Here is a 17,325-nt window from a genome sequence, read left to right as displayed (position 1 = left end):
CCATCTAGGGAAACCTACCAAACCCAGACATTTCTGAAAACTAGACACCCAGGGGAGTCCAGGGAGGTGTGACTTGCGTGGATCCCCCAATGTTTTCTTACCCAGAATCCTCAGCAGACCTCAAATTTAGCTAAAAAAAATCAAATGTTTCCAACATTTCTGTGTGGGATCGCTATTTCCTACCGTGCAACATTCCCCTCAGTCTCCTGGTAAAAATGATACCTCCCTTGTGTAGGTGGGAAAAGTGCCTGTGGCAGGGAATAGCCAGAAACATGTTGAAATTGAGGGGGAACCAAAGCGGGTCCAAAAGGGCAGTTTGAAAAAAAAACATTTTTAGGCTGACAAGTGCAGCAGAATCTTTATTGGTATAGATGACACAATGCTGGATGGTAGGAATTTTGTGGATTCCTGCAGATTCTGGAAGGTTCCATCACAAAAATGTGGGAAAAATGTGATTTCCAGCAAAGTTGGAGGTTTGCAGGGCATTGTGGGTCGCTCCCCTTGCATGAAATTGGCGCAAACAAAATCCCAGGTGCCTAGTGGTTTCTGCCCCCCTGGGGGGCAGCTCGGCCTAATAAAAATAGGCTGATGTACCCCCAAGGGGGGGCAGAAATGTCCTAAAATAAATTTGTCCCCAGGGGAACGACCCTTGCCTAAGGGGTTGCTCCCTTTGAGTGAAAATTACCCCCAAAAATAAAAATCCCTGGTTTCTAGTGGATTCTGTCCCCCTTGGGGGCAGATTGGCCTAACAAAAATAGGTCGATCTGCCCACAAGGAGGGCAGAAATGACCTAAATACAATTTCCCCCCCAGGGGAGCGACCCTTGCCTAAGAGGTCGCTCCCCATACATAAAAACATAAAGTAAACAAAAATATCCCTGGTGTCTAGGGGTTTCTGCTCCCCCCCCCCCTTGCTGGGGGGCAGATCTGCTTAATTGTAATAGGCCGATCTGTCCCCAGGGTGGGCAGAAAAGGCCTAAAGATATTTTACCCCTCTGGGGAGCAGCCCTGGTCCAAGGGGCTGTTCCCCTTATGGACAAGTATTAGAAAAAGAAAAAAAAACTTTCCTAGTGTCTAGTGGTATCTGCCCAATAAGCTGAATGGCAATTCCCCTTCCAGCCCTGCCATAGGGGGGGGGGGGGGGAGGATGAAGCCTCCCTCCGAGCTCCGGTGCCGGGACGTAATGGTTACATCCCCGGCACAGGAGCACTGTGCTGCGGGACGTAACCATTGTGTCCCAGGTAAAGAAGCAGTTAAAAAGAAGTTGACAACAACAATAGCAACCATTTGGCATATAAATATACCTTTTCCCAGGAAAAGTAGCTAGGGATGATAAAAAATATCTTCTAGATATTCTCAATATATATAGGAGTATAATAAACAAATGCCTATGTAGTAACCAAATATATATTTATATATTTACACATCTCTCTAGTTATATATTTATATTAAATATATTTTTTTTTTTAATAAAAGGCTGAATAAAACAGCAAGTATGAAAAAGGGACCTTGATAATGGGGCAGAAACCAAGTTGAGTATGTGACTCTTATAATGAATTAGACTCCTCTACAGATGAACTAGAAAAGGTGTAAATGACACAAAAACAGAATATTTACAAAATTCTGAAATAAAAAGAATCAGATTTTTTATAGTCTGTCTTATGACAACACTTCTAAAAGTGTGAACAAAACCTACAACAACTAGAGTTAGGTAACAATGAAAATAGTTGTACCTAGATGAGGTATTAACATCTAAACTCCTCAAGCACAACAGATCTAAATATATTCAGGAGAAAAAGAAGCACCCCTGAAGAGGGTAAAACCCTTCTGAAAAGAAGAAAGTCTTGAATGAAAATCCAAAAGATCAGAACAACTCCTAAAGAGTCAATAATAATAATAATTCCATACAAGAGACTGAACATCTCGATCAAGACCCGTGATAAACTGACATAAGCCAGAAAAAGAAAAGAATAATGTTGAGCATATAATGTCCACACCAAAGTGTAGAAATCCATCAAACTGTGATAGCTATCAAATATAAAACCTTAAGTCCAAAACAAGGAAAGTCTTAGAGTCCCCAAGATTATACTTTCTGGCTTCTAAAGTATGCAATCTACCAAAAGAAGGAAAATAGGTACCACCATATCATAGGAAAAAGTATAACGTACACCACAATTAGTGTAGATCAACAAGTATCTTATTTGACAGTACACGAAGGACTTAGTAAACAGACACCCTTAGTGCAGTAGAATTCCTATAAAGAAACATCTTAGAACAGAGATTAAACAATATGCTGATACTCCAAAGGAGTTGTTAATATTACAAGTTTCCTATAGGGGATACTAGCATAAATCATTAACCTCACAAGTTAGAAAACTAACTCTCTGCAGAGGAAGCAACCCTGTACCCCCTAATGTAGGTGTAATTCCCACAATTTAAGGAATCCCGAATGTTCACATTTATATGAATGCTCACCAGCATACAAACAAATACTCCACTTAGAGTATGGTATATACCATGAAGGTAACAACTCTTGAGCACAAGCTCTTCTACGGAGTAAAGTAAACAATATTACCTTTATATTATGTGTATTAAAAAGAGAAACCCATCTAAGAGGCTGTTACTGACAAACTTGAAGTGGAAACCCACCACTTCCGCTAAAAACAATAATGGAAGTAGCCTTGAAATATGAGGCATGAAAAGCACCATAGGCTCCAAGGGCGTTATACACCCCAATAATCACCTTGACAATTTAAGGAAAAATAATATCTGCTGAAAGCAGGAAACACCCTGTGGTGCCACCATTAGGTGGAACAGACATACAACTCAAAAAGCCTCACAGCCCTGCCGAAGCATGGCTAATCCATGAAGTAAGTAAGAATAAAGGGTAGAGAGAAACCAAGCTAATTCGCTGTTCTACCCCTACTGTCACGAAAAAGCCTTAAAGCTGAGTCTACCTGTGCACCAAATAAATTGGCACCATCAAACAGCATGTCAGTCAATATGGCTTGAACTGGCTCCTGAAAATCCGGAGGTACATAACCAGGCATTGCAATGAAATGTGACTGAGGAAGCCATATCTCGACCCACAGATTCAGTAGTATCCAAATGACAGAGAATGCTTAGTTTAGCTGCTTGCTGGTTATCTGGAATCATAGAAGTAAAAGTGATCCTGATATCTTGCGGAAGTGTAGGCAAGTTGTTTGACAATGAGCCCCATAATGAATAAGAAAAACTTTCAAGAAGGCAAGATTTATCTACAAAGCGCAGAACCAAACTTGATGAGGAAAAATATGCCTGCCACAGACGTCTAGACACCTGGAATCACTATCAGATGGGACATGCTGAAGCCACTCAAATTCATAGGAGGTTAAAGCGGCCTGTAACACTAAACTTTGATGAATATGACGTTTTAGGAGACAAGCTGGATCACCAGCAGCAGGTCAGTGCCTGCGAGATATAGACTGATCTACAAGGGCCCCTGTATCAGGCTTAGCCCAAGCCCCCAACAAAACGCAATGTAGGGCTTGGCTGTGAGGCAGCTCTCATTCAACCCCTGTTTGGCCTAGATGGAGGACGTAAATTAGAGGATCTAAAGTTAATTCCACTGTAGGAAGTGTTAAATCCAAAATTACAGCAACCATTTTTAGCATGTCAACAAGAGAGGAGCACTTCTCCGTAGCAAGTCCGTGGGGGTTGGGAGGGGAAGTATGCCTGAGGTGGGGGAAGAATCCAAGCCACTAGCTGCGTCTAGGTTAGCCAGCCAACAGTCTTCTCCTTGAGGCTGATGAATGTCCAACTCCTCTACTGCCTCTCCACCAAGACCCTCAGAAGGATGAACATGAGAGGGCTCTCCAGAATGTGTAGAAAGATTAGGGATAACCAGCATGACTGGCGCCATACCCAATGCCGACCGGTGTCGAAAAGGTGATTATTCAACATCAAGTCCGACTTCAGACAGAGAGAAGGATTCAACTTCGATTGGCACTGCCAGAGGAGTCGTCAAGAGTCAGATGATTGCATACAAGCATCAAAGGTGGAAACCCAAAAGGGCTGTGCACTGGCGCCACAACAGCTTTGTCAACTGATGCAGAAGGTCTAACTGAAGCCGAGGGAGACCCCGCAAATGTGGACACAGTCAAGATACTTGGCACCTCCTTGGGACTCACAGACCCTCCAGTGGAAGGTGATTCACCAAAGACAGCATGTAGGGAAAAGTAATACTCATGCATCTGGTTTAGAGTCGCCCTGGGCCCCTAGAAAGGGAGGAAGATGTGGGGTAGACTCTGACCTCGACTCCTCAAACAAGGAATGGTGGGAGGCCATATGCAGTGAAGTCGGAAACTTCTGTGACTTCTGAAATGTCTCATACACCTGATCAACAAAGCCCAGTGCTCCAATTGGGAGCGAATGCTCCTGGACATAGATGCAGAGAAAGCATTCGACCGGGTCCAATGGCCCTACCTGGATGCCACACTCAACCATTTTGGCTTTGGGGAGAGATACTGCACCTGGATTCCTACTAACTACGACCACTCAACCGCGTCTGTTCGAGTAAATGGCCAGGCCTCAGACCCATTCCCCATACGCAGAGGCATACGGAAGGGGTATCTACTCGCACCCCTGCTGCTCACCTTATATTAGGCACTTATGGCCAAATATATTTGTGACAATTATGATACTAAAGGGATCCCTTTGGTTGGGGTGAGGAGCACACTATTAGTCTCTATGCAGATGACGTAATGGTGGCCCTGGAAGAACCAACCACGTCCCTCCCGTCCTTTTTGACGAAACTAGAAGCCTTTCGGCAAGTGGCCGGGTTCCACGTTAACGTCCATAAATCCCAGGCACTCAATCTATCGCTGTACCCAGCCATGAAAATAACAATTGCTCGACAATACCCAATTTAATCAGCAACAACCTCTCTTCCCTACTTAGGAATCCAACTGGCCCCCACAGCCAAAGCGACCACAATCCTGAAGTCAAATTAAAACTTACCTGCATAAGGGATGACAATACTGCCTTGGTCAGGTAGCTGCACCGGCAGTCCCAGTGGAACCCTCCCTTCCTGGCTCCATCCAAGCCCTTCAAGAGGCCATACATTGCTTTGCCTGTGCAGGGAATCGGCCGCAAATGGAGACAGAGCAAAGTTACAGACCCCTGGGAGAGCGTGGCCTCTGCATACTGAACATTCTACAGTATAACCAGGTGGCAAAACTCCAGTTTCTAGGTGAATGGTCTAGAGAGGAATCTGAAAAGCTCTGTTTTTTTATGGATCGGGTGATTGCAGAGCACCATTTATGAAAGGTCCCCTTTTAACACAAGACTACCCGACCATGAAGCCTCTACTTATCACCTGTTGTTAAATCTATGATAGAGGTCTGGGACCGTGTGAGAGAGTGAAGGACCTTGACCTCGTTCTCCTCCCCGCTGACACTGATTATCGGCAACGCAGAGTTCACCACTGGACTCGATCAAGTGGCGTTTCACCAATAGCGAAGAGTCGGGTGTCGATCCGTAGGTCATATGTTTGATGAGGATGGCCTCCTGACCTTTGCCCAACTCCACGGGGCTATTTCTAAATCGGACACTGGGTGACTCAGCCAACAGTTCGTCCAGGAGCGCAACATTCTCTCACCCCGTTTGAAAAGTGGATGGTTTCGAAAACGTCACAAAAAAACGCCAAAGCATCAGACAAACCCCTGGTTATTGAATTGATTGGCCTACTGCAGCAGATTACCACGCAGGTTAAGTCAGCAGAGCAGAGGCTTTGGGAACTAGAACTAAGGTGACAGCTGACGCAGCAAGGGCGGGATGACATAAACTACTGTACACGACATACGGCCCTCAATATGGATAGCATAGAAAACCACCACCAAAATCGCTATCTATTGGTACCCCACACAAGTGCGCCTCCATAGAGGTAACCCCACGCTCAGTGCTGACTGTTGGCACGGCTGTGGAGCCCCTGGGTGTCTATTACATTTGCTGTGGGACTGCCTGAAACTCACTGCTTATTGAGCAAAGATTCTAGACGACATGGATACACACCTACACTTTCAGCTACCTTGTTTACCCGCTTACACTGTCCTAGGGCAACTCAATGCGCTCACTTTCCCCCTCAAATCCCACAAGGCCCAACAGACAGTACTGGCTCTGGATGCAGCACTGCAGAACACCCTTGCGCATTGGGGCATGAGTGTAGTATAGTCCCCATGCACCAAGAATTAGTGAGCTCTGGAATCCATACATTGCACTACTCTTGGTCGAATTTCAGGAACTCATTTGTCCTAAGTACCTCCATTTACTTCCACTCACAGACTTTGCCACTAACACCCGCCCTGAGGAGTGCACGTAGATAGATACAGTTAGACACAGGTTGTGCAGCACTACTCTTGCTTTTATGATTCTACGAGTGCAGGGGGTGGAAGAGGGCGGGTTGCATTCGTTTGTTTGCTTGAGGTTCTTTTGTTAACTTCTTTATGAACCACTGTAGGAAAACACTGAGTGCCCCCAATATTGCTTTCTTGTTTAATATACTTAAAATGCAAATAAAAGACATTTGAACCATAAAATAATTTAAAAATACAATGTATTAAAAAGAAACATTTAAAGTAAGAAAACATTTATTTATCATTGAAATGTAATAAAAAAGTAGTTAGAATTTAACTTTAAATAAATAATTTTTAATTATTTTTATTAATGCAATACACCTATGTGATGCCGGTATTAGTGTTATTCCCTACCTCCAATAATTTCTATGAGTGTGTTGCCGTATCAACCATTGTCTATGGGTGGTGCTTGACTTGCTTCAAGGCTTGGTCGGATTACATTTCAGCTTGTTTCTTTAGTAATACTTCTATAGCAGACGCTGGAGCAAAGTTGGTGAATTGCAATTGTCTTACTCATTTTCTAAATACGTTTTTGTAGTTGAATGTCCTTCCCTAGAGCACCTCCTTAAATTTCCATTAATTACTCTCCTTTGCATCTTCCACATTTACTATTGCAACAGAGACCTCTGTGTGCAGAGATTTTCACACTTGTGGCAGAGAGCTCTGTACAAAAGAGATAGAAGAGTCTGAAGCAGAGATCTCCGTCAGGGCATTTGTGAGTAGGTAAATAGTACTACTTGAGTACTACTTTCCATATTCAAAAATGCCTGGTTCCTTGCCCCAGCAAAAGACTGGTGCTGTTTTGATTTTTTCTCAGGCTAAGAAAAAATTCAAACAGTGACTTGTTCCTTTCTGGGCCACGGAATTGCAGGTAAAAAAGGCCAATGTGCCTTTGAACAGACAAAACCCTTGGGACTACTCTAAAAAGGCTAATAAAAAATATTAAAGCCAAGCCACCCATCATTCCATATCTTGTTGGTCCAGGACTGACAAAAACTGATGGACTCTGGTAGGTACGGTGGATCCTAATAAGAAGATAGGGGGCTACCATTCAATACAGACTCTGCAAAATCACAGCAGAACTCCGTTTCAAGTGCTACAATGCAAAAGCTCGGTATTCTGGAGCACCAAGGCTCGTCGCAATTATGAGGTTTCTCAAATTTCTTAGCTGGAACTAGGGGTCGGGAGGCAGGCTTGCTAGTATAAGGGTGTTACATGCTCCAAAAAAGGTGGGGAAAACACAGTTACATGGGGCCCCTCAGATACCATCAGCCACAAACGTCATGGTCAATAGAACGGAGTAAAAGAAGACAGGGCCAGCTATTTTAGAAGGGCAGGGCCATATCAAGTAGCTAGCCAATCCCAGTGATGGGGACGATTGCTAGGAACAGTGATAATTCATACCAGCTGTTAGAAATTGGGTTTCTGGCTGCCAGAATAGGCACCCTCTACAAGCAGAAATCACAATTCTATTCAGGGTAAGTCAGATATACACTACAAGATAAACTGTGCTCACCGTTTGCTAACTTGGCACAGAGCAGTCAGGTCTATCTAACGAGGCAATGTGTAAAATAAATGTGCAATACACAGTAACACAATGAAAACACCACAAAAAGACTCCAAACCAGGTTAGAAAAACAGACAATAACTTTATAAATAAATCAAGACCAAAATGACAAAAATCAGTAGAAGTTGAGTTATGATTTTTTAAAGAATGATGGAGTGCAGGCTGGGGACAAGAGCCTTGCAGGCCCAGTAAACAGAGTACATTGATCCTCGTCGCAACTGAGACATGCAGGCTGCAGACAAGAGATGTGTCGGTGACGGGCCCCAAGTCGAGGTCTTCATGTAGTGGTAATGATAGGCCGGTTTCAAAGACGAAGGGCAGAGCTGAGATGTGTTGGTTCAGAAGTGCGATGCGCTGGGATTCTCTGTGCAGTCGAGGGGGCGCATCAGTATCTCCAAGCTGCTGCAACAGTGATGCGTGGTTCTGAGCGTTGGGCTCTCAAGGTGAAGCACTAGTTCAGACAGCCACATGCTGGTTCTATTCCCGCAACAGGGTTGATGCGCCAGTTCTGCCCAAGCAGACTGGAGATGCGTAGATTTTTCTGGGGCAAGTATCTGGCTCCACTTCCAGTGAACCAGGCACAGGAGCAGGGAAGAGACTTTGATAGCTCTGACTCTAGCACAACAGCAGGAAGTCAGCTAGCCCTTAGAGATCACTTTGGGGTGCAAGGCAGAGTGCAGTTCTCTCTCAGCAGGGTCAGAGAGCAGCAGGCAGCACAGCAGAAAAGCAGTCCTGCCAGGTCAGCCTTCCAGCAGAATAACAGTCCTTAATGCCGCACAGCAGTTCTTCTGACAGAGTCCAGTTATAGGTCCAGTGTCTGACTTGGTGGTGTCAGAGACCCAGTACTTATACTCAGCTGTGCCTCTGAAGTGGGGGTGACTTCAAAGAAGGGTCTTTGAAGTGCACAGAGACCCCTCCTTCCCAGCCCTGGCACCTGACTATCAATGGGGGTAATCAGCTCTTTGTGTGGGGATGGCAGTGCCAAATCAGTTGTGTCAGCCCCTCTCTCCCTTCCTGCCCAGGATGAGCCATCAGAATGCAGATGAGTGCTCAGACACACCTAACCTACCAGTATTTGTGGCTGTCTAGAAAGAATGCATAAAGTGTAACTGTCACCCACCCCAGAAGTGTATTGGAGACAGGCTTAAGGTACACAGAACTGTACGAAGAGAGAAATGCCCCCTCTAAAAGTGGAATTTCTAGAATAGTAATGGTAAATCAGGCCCTGTCTGGAGTAGAGGCTGGTTTTCACCCAGGTTGGGCACTGTGGATCAGTTCTTAAACCTCCAGCTAATAATTGGAACGTATGTCAAGGCCAAGAGAAGATCTATTCACTTACCATTTATTGACCTCTCCTGTACCTTTGACATGGTTCGCAGAGTGAAACTTTGGGCCATTATGGAGGAGATGGGGATAGATCAGGCCCTAATTGATTCACTTCGATACAGTGGTTAGGACTTGATTTGTGGGCAGAGGGTAAACTTTCGCCCATGAGTAAATCCTCTTCAGGGATCCAGAAATGTGGTGTGATGGCACCTTTGCTTTTCCTTATCTACATAAATGGCCTACAACAATATTTGTGTAATATAGGGAAAGGCTTGCTGCGAATAAAAGCATGTGCAATACTAATTTTACTTTATGCAGCTCACACAGCTTTAATCTTAAGAATGGCAAATGGTCTGCAACTTATTCTTAATTCTATTCATACATTTATGGGAGCATTGGATCTTACAACTAGTATTAGTACATTATTTGCCCTGAGAATTGGCCCCAACGATATTTTAACTAGGACATTTTAATTAGAAGGGATGGTTTTCTCTAAAGTGATAGCTTTTACATTTGTTGGCTTTCCGTTTGACTCAAACATAAATTGGAATACTTTATTTAATAAAAGGGTAATACAATGTCAGAGAGTGATAGAGACGGTATTCAGTTTTGCAAGCAGATTGCATCATAAACCTGTGAAATAGTTAGTGGATATTTATAAAAGTGTGTTTCAGAGCACTCTATAGAGCTGGTGTTTGGAGGTACAAAGGTGCTAGCTAGTTACAGGAGGTTGAAAATATATTTTTGCGTGGACTTGTGGCCGGCCCGCAATCCACACCTTCTTTGATGTATTATTCTGAGGTGGGCTGGATCCCATGGTGGACAGGATAAAATTGGGCCCTTCAGTTCTCTGGTTAATGATTTGGGGTAACCTGTAAGCCAGCTAAACGAGGGAACTGCTAATTGCCTTTATCAGAAAAGATTTATTATTGCCAATTCAGGTATGTGGCACATGACATAACTACTCCTCCTCAATCAGGACTTATAGTTTAATAGTGAAACAAGTAATTTCCAATTTTAACCTATGAGAGGAGTGGACTTCACAGGAGTGAAAAACAAATTTGGGTGTTTTTCACTACCAGGACGTGCAAAACTTAAAAGTACACACCCTATCTTGTACTTATATAGAGCCCTGCCGTATGGGATACCTAGGACCTACCTTAGGGGTGACTCATGTGTAAGAAAAGGGTAGTTTAAGGCTTGGTAAAGTGTTTTAAATGGCAAGACAAAGTGGCAGGAAAGCTACACACATAGGCTCCGCAGTGGCAGGCCTGAGACGTGTTTATCAATCGTGGTGTATCCATAATTGGCATATTTCATTTATTTGTAAGTCCCTTGTAAAGTGGCGTACCCCATACCCAGGGCCTGTATATGAAATGCTGTTAGTCGGCCTGCAGCACTGCTTGTGCCACCCACACAAGTAGCCCTTTAAACATGTCTCAGGCCTGCCACTGAAGGCACACAGAGTTGAAAAAGCAGAGAAATGTCTGCTTTCTAAAAGTGGCATTTCTAAAATAGTAATGTTAAACATGATACGCTACTCCTTTCTAATCAGGAATTACAGCTTAAACGTATATTAAGGCATTTCTAATGTTATCCTATGAAAAGAGTAGGCCTCATAAGGCATTTCTAATGTTATCCTAAGAAAAGAGTAGGCCTCATAGTAGTGAAAAAAATGACTTTGGGAGTTTTTCACTACCAGGACGCAAAAGTACATGTCCTTCCTTTTGGTAAGACAGCACCCTGCCCTTTCAGCTAGCTAGGGCCTAAGTTAGGGCTGACGTGTATATATAATAAAAGAGGAGCTTAAGGCTTGGTAGGGAGTTTTAAATGGCAAGTCGAACTGCCAGTAAAACTGCATACACAGACTCTGCAGTGGCAGACCTGAGATATGTTTAAAGGGCTACTTTAGTGGGTGGCACAATCAGTGCTACAGTCCCACTAGTAGCATTTAATGTACAGGCCCTTGGTACAAGGTATCCTCCTTAACCACCAACTTACAAGTAATTTAAATATACCAATTGTGTATAAACCAATGTTACCATGTTTTGGGGAGAAGCACATGCACTTTAGCACTGTTCAGCAGTGGTAATGTGCTGAGAGTCCAACAAGAAGGTTCAGCAGAAAGATAAGGGAAGTAGGAAAATGTATGGGGGAAGACCACCCTAAGGCTGACCTGTCTAAAACCAGCCAACCAGAAAACAAACTTGCAAGAAGAAAGAGAGGGAGAAGCTTATTCCCATTATATTAGTGTCAGCTGCAGTGGAAATGATAGCCTGGATGCAAGAGTTCCTGTGGCTAATACCTCCTCATGCTTTACAGGATACTCAAACGAACCGACACTTAGCAACAGAAGCCTCATTTTAAATAGAGAAGAATTGACAGAGAGATAAATTATGAAGTGTAATGCTTGGACAGTGAAGTAAATATGTCTGGAAGATACTGAATTAAGGAAATTATTTGTTAACCAATTACCTATTGAAAGAACTCAAACCAGCTCTGCAGTGTAAAAGATCTGGATTTTCTAGATTTCTGTTCTATGTGTATTCTCAGAGTAAGAGGACAACTGTGCTGAGATTTAGTTATTTGAATAACTTTGCTCGTATCTCTTCACAGTGGTGTCAGACGTAGACTGCCCATAACTATGGAAGCATTATTCATAAAGAATTTGAACGACAAAACCAGTTGACGCAGGCTTTTCAAATGACCAAACAACCAGCCACAGAGGAACATTAAACTGTTCTTCAGTTTGTGAAGGTGCAGGTCGAACAACAGCTTGAGGCTCAAGAAAAGAGCCCTGCTGCCATGGCCAACTTACAGATAAGATAGCGGCAGGCCTGATAACATGCTACAAAAATGCAATCTCAGTTTTCAAACACGTGGCAATGAATGCTGCATGGCCTTCAGGATGGTGGAGGTATTACATTGTGTTTCTACTATCTGGAGAAATGCAAGCTGCTTTACAACTGAGTGAACCTTAAGTAAGTTACAGTACTTTTCCTTGTGAGGAGATCAAGAAAATATTTTTGAAAACATTTTTGGAAAATCTACATTAAGGCGAAGAGCCATACAGCAAATTGCTCAGGATTACTCATATGAAGTGCACAGATACTTCTAAACAACTTATTTATGGGCTAAAGACTTGGAGGAAAAACAGTTGGAAACTTCCTCATCAAACATTTAACAAATCTGGGATAAAGTCCTGACGGAACAATTTATAATTTCTTTGCCCTCATCCACACAACTGTGGGTGCATCAACAACCCAATCCCACCTTGGAACAAGTGGTCGACATAGCCATAGATTTTCAAAAGCTGAATCAAAAGCAGAAGAAGCTATCGGTGTGATCTGACCATGGAACCCAAACAGGTGTCTTTAGAAAAGTCTATGCCTCATTTAGGAGATTTACCACCAAACAAAATTAGAAAGTAGTTCTGCCTCGTACAGGAACCATTGTTTTGAATATGAGGAATAGAATCATACTGCACAAATATGCATTTCCATCTCTACTCAGGAATCCATGGAGATTGGATTGGTGGGACAACACCAATTGTACAAGATCAAGCATATATAAAAATAAAAATAAAAAGTTGCTGTAAATGGTCAAGCAATAAGGGGGATGATTGATAGTGGCTGTTGTCACAACAGGCTATCTTTTTTGTAGCCATGAGGACACCCAAGCAATGATAGGACATAGAAAAACGGGGGTGGAGGGGTTCAAAGGTAAGACTTTACATTACCTTCCACGAGTTTATAATTTCAAGGACTCCAGCTCTAACCACACCAAAGTACTCTTCAGTATTATCAGGGAGTTCTCTAACCCCACAGACACCAACAACAGCATCAAGCCCTCTCAGAAGCTCTGCAACAACCTCGCAGTCTACCTCCACAGCAAGATCTCAACCATCTACAAGAACTTCAAACCCAAACTCGAGCCATTTGACTTCCTCAGCCTCCACAGCCCACCACTATTGGCACAGATCCACGACTAACCACCCGGAACTCCCTCACCACCCAGAAAGCTGCCACTTTCATGAACATCATCCATTCTGGAGCACCAAATGACCCCTGCCCACACCAGATCTTCAATCCTGGAAACAACAAAATCAGCCAAGAACTATCCTCTCTGCTCAACACCTCTATAAACACTGCCTCGTTCCCGAGAGATTGGAGGAATGCCAAGATCAAACTCCTACTCAAGAAACCATCAGCCGACCCCAGCAAACTCAAGAACCAGGGACCAATCTCATTGCTCGCCTTCCCAGCCAAAGTACTGGAAAAGGCCATTAACAAACAAGTCACCACCCACCTCGAACTACACCACCTACTCAACTCCTCCCAGTCCAGATTCTGCAGCAACCACAGCACCAAGACCACCCTCATCACAGTTACAGACGACATCCGAGCCCTTCTTGATCCAGGAGAAATGACCTCCTCGACCTCTCAGCAGTGTTCGAAATGGTATACCTCCACACACTTATTACCAACCAACACAACATTGGTATCCATAAGAACGCCCTCAGATGGATCACATCCTTCCTCACTGGAAGAACACAAAAGTCTGCCTATCCCCAGTCACTTACGAAACCAAGGACATCATTTAGGGATCTCTCATGGCTCATCCCTCAGCCCCACCATCTTCAACACCTACATGACATCCTTGGCCAACTACGTCAGATCCCAGGGGCTCGACAGCATCTCATACGCCGATAATACTCAACTTATCCAGTTCTTCTCCAGTGACCCCGCCACTACTAGAGCCAGATTCTACAGCTGCACAATGAGCATCGCCAACTGGATGAGAGAGAACTACTTAAAACTTAACAGTCCCCACCAACATCAGATACACTGTCACTCAAGCGCTTGTCACAAGCAGACTTGACTATGGCAACGCCATCTGTTACAGGATTTCTACACCCCTCCTCAACAAACTACAGGCCATCCGGAACACCACAGCCAGGCTCATCTTCAACCTTCCCCGACAGACCATATCTCCCCAGCCTCAAGGAACTCCAATGGTTCCCAGTAAAGAAGCAATGTCAATTCAAGCTACTGACCCACGCATACAAGGTCCTTTACAAGCTGGGACTGGCCTACATCAACCAGCACCTGAACTTTCAGTAACCGGCCAGGCAACTCTGTTCCATCTCCATATCAACTGCCCACACCCTTGCATGCACAGAAGCACCAGACTCTCCTTCTGCTACCTCACAGCAATGGCGTGAAACGACCTCCGGTTGCAGCTCCACTCCTCCCCATCTCTAATGGAATTCTGAAAAGCACTCAAAACCTGTCTCTTTGACTGAGCCTATTGCAAGTGCGGGTGATTAGCAGCACTGTACAAATCGACTGATTGATTGATTGATAATCATACAGTTATTATGGTATTTCAGCAATGTCGAGTGTAGAAGTCACTTCCTATAATGTCATAAAGGCAAAACACTGTGTGATGTCAATTCCGCTATCCCTGGCATTTTGGTGAATCGACTCCCATGCTGGACCTACAGTGTTCCTTCCCCCATTGTACCTCAATTAAAAAAAAAAAAAAAACTTTTGTACTACTGTTTTTGTAAAATATTTTACTTACCAATCCAACTTGGATTGCTAAATAAAAAGAAAAAAAAAGCACTTGGGTCATTTTGTAGGCATGTTCTTGGAATCCCCACAATATGAGGGAGGCAAATTCATCACAGTAGCTTTTTTTTTTTTCAGCATCCCTGACAAGCAGCGCCAAAAAACATTCCCAAAACCAATAGGTCCCAAAGGCAAAAGCTGTTGGCTTTGCAAATGCTCTTTCACTATATCTGAAATCTCCAATTATGTACTGATGCTGGTTTGCACAATGCATAACTCTGAACATGTCAAAAAAATATCATTTGTATGGGTTCACAAAGAAACCAACGAGGTACATGAGCTTATACAACCTAATGCTGATTCTCTGAAAAACGTTCAGGTAAAGGTGTGCAAACAGCAGGGCAGTAAAATGATTCATTATATGTGAATGTACTGCATTCTGTCGCCCAATAGGTAGTCGTTGGTCTTTATGCATGGGAGTCTACTGTCCAACTGCTATTATTTATAAATCCTCAATAAAAATATGGAAACTGGATTATGTCTGCAAATTAGGTAAAAGGCTACAACATATTTATGTGAAGTTTGAAAGGGTTCAGTATCCAGAATAAAATCAAGGATAAAGTAATATGCCACATAAAACTTCTTCAATATCTTCTTCTCAATGGATCTCTAAATGTTTGAAAGATGGCAGATAACTGAAGACACCTGGATCTCACCATTACCTCTAGTTTTACCCTTGCTTTCGCTTGAGAGGACAACTACCTGGTAAGGTCTGACTACCCAGCACCAACCACTTATTGCATTAAAGATAATTAAAACATTGGAATGTTGGGAGCTTTATTGAAAACAATGGGGAAGCCCGGAGCCCCAACATTCCAATGATTTTGTTCACAACTATTGCTGTGAACAAAGGCCTCACTGGAGCCTGGTGGATTTCAGTCCCCTCTGCACCATGAGGCCTTTGTTCTATTTATTAGAACATTCTGCCCTCTAGTGGCAAAATGTTCTGATAGTCTTATAGATCTCCGTTGCTCGGCTACACCTGCAATTAAAGTCCCGTGTTAAAGGCCCTCATCTTCGTCATTAGAGCTTCCAGACTGGCCTCTTACTTAACCATCCCACACCACCCAAAAATCTGGCTACTTCGTCACATCAATAGTTTGTACAGAGTGTTTTATATGAAAACAAGCTAATTTATGAACACTTGTGAATCACAATAACGAGTTCTCACCTTATCATTCCCTTTCGGCTTGGAATCCTTATCTTTGCTGCCAGAGGGTTTCTCGTTTTTTGCTATGACATGCGCTCTGCCTACAGGCCCACGTGGCTGCATGGCGGGGGATTCCTTCCTGAGAGGCTTCACTTCTCGGTTGGGACGTTTTATGTGCGGTGGTGCCCTGTAAAGTGCAAAGTATGTAAAGTAAATAAGACACGTGTCCGAAAGAATACAATGAAGCATGCTGCACTGCTTGCTACTGTAATTTAGTGAGGATGTCTGGTGTACTGGTCCACTCCTGCAGATTCGTGTGCAGGGCGACTAGCTCACTCACTGCGGTCGGTTTTCCAGAAGATGTATGGTAGTTTAGAAGAAGCCCTGCACTAGCTCGTGGGAGTGCAGCCTAATAATCTCTAGACAAAAACTGAATTTAAGATGGAAGGAATGAAAAGGCCATCGCTGACAAGGACCTCTCAGCTTTATAGATAGGTCTCCGGTTGATGATGTATACAGTGTAACGACTGCACAGATAAAATACATTACCTCCAACTTCTAGGAAGTGCACCATTGAAGTGTCGTGCAATTTGCACTGCACCATCGGAGGACACACTACTGCTTCTCAGTATATCAAGTTTCAATAGGACATACAGTGTGTCATTATGACCCCGGCGGTAGCACCACCAACAGGCTGGCGGTACATTATGACATTGGTGGGTTGGCTGCAGCCATCCTGCCAATTTACAATTCCTACCATCATGGCAGTAGTAGCCGCCGGGTCGGAGATAACAATCTCCAGCTCAGCAGCTGCTATTGTACTGCTAGTGCATTTTGAGCCTGCCTACCGCCATGATTTTTGTAGCATTCGCAATGCCACGAAAACCATGGCGGTAGACCCTACCAGTGACAGGGAATTCCTTCCCTGTCACTGTTAGGAGGCTCACCAACCCCCACTAACCACTCCCCAGACGGCCCCCACTCCATCCATGCTCCCCCCTTCTAATCCCTCCATGCACGTATACACTCGCAGACACGCACCACGCATACACACACTCACTCACACTGGCATACACACATTCATTCCCGCATACATCCATTCATTCTCGCACACATCCGTACACACATTCACACCGACATGCAGACAAACGCATTCACATTTCCATTTGTACACGCATTCTCACACATGCATACACTTAGCAAACACTTAGCAAACACCACAACACACAGTCGTATTCACGCACACACACAAAACTCC

The 17,325-nt window shown here is 43.8% G+C and overlaps 1 protein-coding gene across 1 annotated transcript in view; it reads right to left on the bottom strand.

Moving 5' to 3' along the window:
* The window catches only part of KATNAL1 (katanin catalytic subunit A1 like 1), a 267,909-nt gene that overhangs the window by 192,197 nt on the left and 58,387 nt on the right, over positions 1-17,325 (bottom strand). The window contains exon 4 of the mRNA XM_069202194.1: positions 16,089-16,254. Coding sequence (XP_069058295.1) covers positions 16,089-16,254 — 166 coding nt within the window. The remainder of the gene's footprint in view (positions 1-16,088; positions 16,255-17,325) is intronic.

Source organism: Pleurodeles waltl, chromosome 8 (assembly GCF_031143425.1).
Source record: "Pleurodeles waltl isolate 20211129_DDA chromosome 8, aPleWal1.hap1.20221129, whole genome shotgun sequence".
NCBI lineage: Eukaryota > Metazoa > Chordata > Amphibia > Caudata > Salamandridae > Pleurodeles > Pleurodeles waltl.
The sequence above is the reverse complement of the archived record's forward strand: the minus strand, read 5'-3'. Positions and strand labels throughout refer to the sequence as shown.